Below are 6,000 nucleotides of genomic sequence, written 5' to 3'. Positions count from 1 at the left end.
AGAGCTCTTCATTTACAGACCAACAACAAGAAGCGCCCGCTTCCCCCCTCCGGATCCGCGCCGCCGCGGATTTTCCCCTCTCCGGATGATGGAGGGCAGCCGGCGAAACCCAGAGAAGCGTTAGCCCTGGCGGATCCCGGATCCTGGATCCCGCAGGGATCGAGGAGGAGCGCGCAGCTTTCTCTCTCTCCCGCAAAGCCTCCCCTCCCTCCTCCTCCCGGAAGGGAAAAAGGAGAGCCCGAACCTCTAAACCAACCTTACCCCACCCCCTCTTCCTGGAGGAGCTAAAGCAGAAAGTACCGTTCTGTGATTCACTGGACAAAAAAGAGGGAGGAGGCAGCCACGAAATCCCAGTGCCAAAACTAAGTAAGTTAGCTGACACAACGCACCCATCTTGCAGCGCCTCGGCCGGGTGCACCCACTCCGCGGAGACCAAGTGGGCTCGAAGTGGAGTGGCCACCGGGGCAGGAACCCCGCTTCGCTCCCTCCGCGCTCCAGAGGCCCGGAGGACTTGGTGCCCGAAGTTCCTGCAGAAAAAGGGTGGTGAGCCGTGGAAAGAGATCAGGAAACTGGGCTTTTATTCCCCCTTACTTCGCCGCCTAGTGTCGGGGAGACTGGCAAACTCCTTGGAGAGGACCGGGAGAAAAAGAGAGCCCCGGAAAAGTGGAGAAAGTGGTCAGGAAGTCGGTCCACTTCAGGCAGCCGTTTATCTGTCAGGGTAAGAGCGCGGCGCGGCAGCTCAACCCTCCCCCTTCCCCCCCCCTCCCCCCAGTGCCTTCCAGGTGAGGGGACCGCCGGACCGCGGATCCTCCGACCTGCGTGCGCGCGCGGCTGCCAGAACCTCGCTCCTCAACGTCAAGGGCGCTCTGGCCACAAAAGGTCCTTACCCAAGGTGATTCCTTGCTAGACTTTTTGTCCCGAGAACTTTCGGGTGGAAGCCTTCACTTTTTTTGTGTGTGGAAGCTACTCAGGGGAGCGAGGAGGAGGAGAGAGTCAAATCCGACGGAAAAGAGCAACTCCTTGTTTGTCCGACGTCCCATCACTTGTGGAAGGTTGAAGTTGTTGGATGTGGTGACAGCCGAGAGGAGCGCAGGACTTGTTTCCAGGTGGGGACCGTCCACCGCCTGTGCGATCTACCCCTCTCCGGCGTGCATGTGTGCGTCGGCGGCCGCACCGGGTGCGTGGTTCTGCGAGTGGAGTCTCAGCCGGGACCCAAGTGAATGGCCCCCAGGGGGTGTGCGGGGCCCCCGCCTCCGCCAACTCCGCCGGCCTGGGTTTGGCCCGGAAAGATGCTAGCCATGGGGGCGCTGGCAGCCTTCTGGGTCCTCAGCCTCCTCACCTATGGTTACCTGTCCTGGGGCCAGGGCTTGGAGGAGGAGGAGGAAGGGGCCTTGAGAGCTCAGTCTGGAGAGAGGCCAGAGCCCAGCACATCTGCCACCTCCCAACCCCATCTCATTTTCATCCTAGCGGATGATCAGGGATTTAGAGATGTGGGTTACCACGGCTCGGAGATAAAGACTCCCACTCTTGACAAGCTTGCTGCCGAAGGAGTTAAACTGGAGAACTACTATGTCCAGCCTATTTGCACACCGTCCAGGAGTCAGTTTATTACTGGAAAGTAAGTGTTACTGCTTCATGTATTTATGCCTTGCAGAAATCTTAAGCATTTAACTAAGACCCCGCTCCTAATTTAAAGAGTAACAGAAAATATGGGGAACGAGAGAATGAATGAATGAATGAAATGTGGTATTGATTTATGTTAGTATTAAAATGGATTCCCTGTTAGTGATCTTGAACAGCTTGTCACTAGTCTAGGCTCATTACTCTGCTTACTCTCAGAGCCTGCTGTGAAGTGCCCTCCAGGTTTTTAAACAAGATCAGGACATTTTGAAGTCTCACCTACCAACCAGATGTCTCCAGAAGGGGTCTCCTTTTCCAAATCCATTTTGACTTTTGAGCATGCTCAGATTTGTTTCACGTATCACAACAGAATTCCCAGTCACCATCACTGATAAGAAAGACAGACTAAAACGTTTCTGCAACTCTTGATTTGTTCTTAAATCTAGAATTGAATAATCAAAGCCACAGGTCCTCATGGCCAGAAAAGAGGTCAAGGAAATAGATGGAAGGCGATATAAAATCAGTGTACAAATGACTCTTTTTGGGTCTTTGGTAATTTTGTCTTACTGGATCACTAAAGACGGTCATGTGCAATTACCAAGGCCATTCTCAAAATGCAGGGAAATTCAATGATAAACGTTCAACAGGAGTCAAATTTCATCTGAAGTTTTCTGCTGCTCTCACAGGTCTGGGAATTTTCTGGTTAACTCTAAGAAAAATCAAGTTATTTGGATGCTTAAGTAAAGCGTTTTTAATATTGTCACTTTGCTAAACAGGTAAACCTTCTACTTAAGGTGTTCACTCATTTCCATATTTTCATTCTATCCTACTAGAATATAGGTTATTGCTATTGATTTGGATGGCCAAAGTCAGCGTGTGGAACAGAGATAGACTAGGAGGTCTGGAGGTCAAGCTACCACTGGACAAAAATAGTGGGGAATCCTTAGTGGTTCAGTATGTGTGTCTTGTGATTTTAGTCTCAGGGAACCCTGCTTCAGTGAAGTTGTTGTTGGAATTGAATCCTATAAAAGTAGCCAGTATCCGTTGGAAACATAAAGACTGTTTTGTAAGAATCTCTGTCTTGCAGAGACTTTTGCTTACAGCATGATTTCCACTGCTTAGCAAACTGTCAGAACTTAGCATCATTGCCAAAAAAAGAAAAGAAAAAATCCTATCCTTTCCTTTCTTGAGAGAGAGAGATTAAAAAAAAAAAAAAAAAAAAAAAAGAGTCTCACTGTACTTCAGAGTAATTTTAAAGGTTAATTGTAGCGTCAGAAAGTCAAGGGCATTTGATATTTATAAAGTAGCAGATTTTGGCTGGAAAATAAGTCCATCTGGCGGCCTGCAGGTCAAGTTCTTCATGTCTAATCCCAACCACTCTTATATTTGGTTTATGAATTAAATGTTTCTTAAAATCTCACTGAACTTCTTCAATTAATTTATAGAATTTAGATTTACTCAGATAGCCAATGGTAGTTGAAAATATGTAAATGAATTATATGAATTTATCTTTGACAATAGAGCATATGCTTTAAGGCTTTTCACCAAATAACAACATTTAGTTCCTAAACATTATCTTGTACTGATAAAATATCTAGGTTTTATCTTTTAATCTTTATGTTTACCCAATAACATGAAACAGAAATGAAACTGGAAATAATTCCTAGCTTTTTTTCCTCTTTTTTAAATTGAACATGTTACACAATGTTGCGTTTGATTCAGGCGTACAACATAGTGATTCCATGACTCTATATTATGCTGCGCTCACTGCTGTGTGGCTAATTGTGTGGCTAATTTATCTCTTTTGTCAAAGGGTGACTCTCTTGTTCTTTCAATGCAATCAAACATCTTATGAAAAGATTTTGTCTCCTATTAAGATTTTCTATTCAGTGCAACAAATTGTGTAAGTGCTTTATAGACAAAAAGTTTAAATAGCTACTGTAATTCTATTTAAATTTTTATTTGAATTAAACAGTTGAAGACATTTTCATTTACAGTTCTCTTTTTAGACTGGAACTTTCCTGTAAATGAATGAGATGTAAGAAAGAAAGTAGTTCTAGAAGCCCAGCTATGGGCCTAATGTGAATAGTGCAGTGCCCAGGGAATATGGTCATTTGTCCTCTTCAGGAGCACATGGCTATACTCTCTGGATCTTCTAAAGTACAACAAAACAAAACAAAACAAAACAAAAACAAAAAGCAATAAAAATCTAAATGGACTGAATTATTTTAAGAAAAAATGGGTTATGTAAAATATAAGAGGATTCAAATATCTTTGCATTTGTAAAGAAAGTTAAAATGATTGAAACTGAGACTACTTTTAATATTATTAACAAACCTACTCGCATCAAAATGTGAAAATCTATTCCCTTATACTACACAAATCTGTAACAAATTCCAGATTCCTTTAATCATTTATATTATACTCTTCTGGCAATGTTGAATATCATTCAGACTGTCAGTGAGCACTAGCTGTGTGCGGATCCCTGTATGAAGATCTGTGGAACAAGTAGGAAGTGGACCTCAATCTTTGGATAGTGGTCTTCAAATTTAAATCAACAAAAATAATCACTCAAAATGCTAGATAAAATGGAGCTTTCCAGGCACAACCAGCAATTCTACTTCAGTATGTAGGGGGTTGAGCCCAGAAATCAATAGTGATTTAACAAACACCTCAGGTTATTGTGATGTTAACACTATTAATACAAATTAAGTGTTCCAGGAGAATGGATTTTTATCTTGTTTAACCTTTATAACACTATGAGATAGTTGCTGTTATTATCTTCTTTTTATATAGTTATGGCAAAAGATTTCAAGAGAGATAGTAACGCAGGGGTTCTGTACATGGGGCTTTGAGAAACAGCCTTGTATGTGTTCAAAGTTGGCCTCATGATACAAAGGTTGGTTGAGAAAGTAGCTGCCTACATTTGATTTATTTCAAAGTAGTTTTCCCACCTTTTGTTTTGTTTTTCACAGTTTTACACATAGACATGGATAAATGACATCATTTCTTCTTAGAATATAGTGACGTCTTCAGAAAAGGAAAAGTTTTGCAAAATTTAGACATGCATTTTATGTAGACTTTAAACTAGGAAAAATTGGCCATCTGAACCGAATTTATGTCTTTAGCAATAATTTTGTTTTTTTTATTATTTTGTTATTCATTTTTCTACTTGAAATACCAAGATGAGCATTTTTATAAATGCAAAGGTAACTCAAATGTGTATTTGTAATAGAATATTGATAAATTTATTTCATTTTAAAACAAGCCCTCCCTCTTGCAGAGGGTAATCACTCTCCTGACTTCTAACACCTCAGGTTAATTGTTGCCTATGTTTAACTGTATCTTAATGGAATTATAGACAATGTACTCTTTCATGTCTGGCTTCTTTCTCTTTACATTATGACTGTAAAACCTTTCTGTGTTGTTGCCTGTAGACATAATTCATTCATCTTCATTACTGAACAGTGTTCTTTTGTATAAATATTCTACAATTTATTCATCCAGTTTACTGTTGACAGACATTAGGGTGGTTTCCTGTTGAGCCGTTATGAATAGTGTTTTCATAAACATATCTGTAGGTGTTTGCTGGTGAACATATGTATACATTTCTCTTGAATATCTATGCAGTTGTAGGATAGCTGGGTTATGGGAATGTGTGTATTCGTTTTCTATCAATACTGCCCAACAGTTTCCCAAAGTGATTCCACCAGTTTATACTCTTAGCAATACATACTCTCAACAATATATGGAGAGTTCTATTTGCTTCACATCTTTGTCAACATTTGATACTGTCTTTTTTTGTTTTAGTTATTCTGATTGTTATGCACTGGTATAACAGTATGGATTAAATTTGCATTTCTCTGTTGGCTAATGAAGTTGAGCATCTTTTTGTATTTTTATGGACTACTTGAATATTCCCTTTTAAGAAGTGTCTATTTAGTCTTTTCCTATTTTCTCATTAGGTGATTGCTTTTCTTTGTAGTAGTTATTAATATATTTGTTTCTTTGTCAGATATTTGGTTTTTGTTTTGTTTTGTTTTGTTTTGTTTTCCGATGCAAACACATAAGGGTTTATTTGCAAGTTCGAGCTTGGGCCCAAGTATACCCGACACAGCAGAGCAGGGACTTGGATGACTTTGTCAGATATTTGTACTGCAGATGTCTTCTTCCACTCTGTGGCTTGCTTTTTCACTCTTAATAGTGTTTTTTGACAAGCAGAAGGTTTTAATTTTATTGTAGTCTAATTAGTAATCTTTTTCTTTTTATGTCCTATTTAAGGTATCTTTGACTAAATCAAGATCATGACAATGCTCTTTTTTTCCTAAAAGTTTTATTGTCCTATTTTTATATTTAGATCTATAATTATTTGAAATTAAA

At 40.6% G+C, this 6,000-nt stretch overlaps 1 protein-coding gene across 1 annotated transcript in view; it reads left to right on the top strand.

Annotated features, from left to right (window-relative positions):
• Positions 1–558: 558 nt before the first annotated feature.
• Positions 559–6,000, top strand: part of ARSJ (arylsulfatase family member J) — an 83,090-nt gene continuing 77,648 nt past the window's right edge. Inside the window, exon 1 of the mRNA XM_060654316.3 lies at positions 559–1,618. Within this exon, the coding sequence (XP_060510299.1) occupies positions 1,221–1,618 (398 nt within the window). The 5' untranslated portion in view covers positions 559–1,220. The remainder of the gene's footprint in view (positions 1,619–6,000) is intronic.

This window comes from Panthera onca, chromosome B1 (assembly GCF_046562875.1).
Source record: "Panthera onca isolate mPanOnc1 chromosome B1, mPanOnc1 haplotype 2, whole genome shotgun sequence".
NCBI classification, from domain to species: domain Eukaryota; kingdom Metazoa; phylum Chordata; class Mammalia; order Carnivora; family Felidae; genus Panthera; species Panthera onca.
The sequence above is the reverse complement of the archived record's forward strand: the minus strand, read 5'-3'. Positions and strand labels throughout refer to the sequence as shown.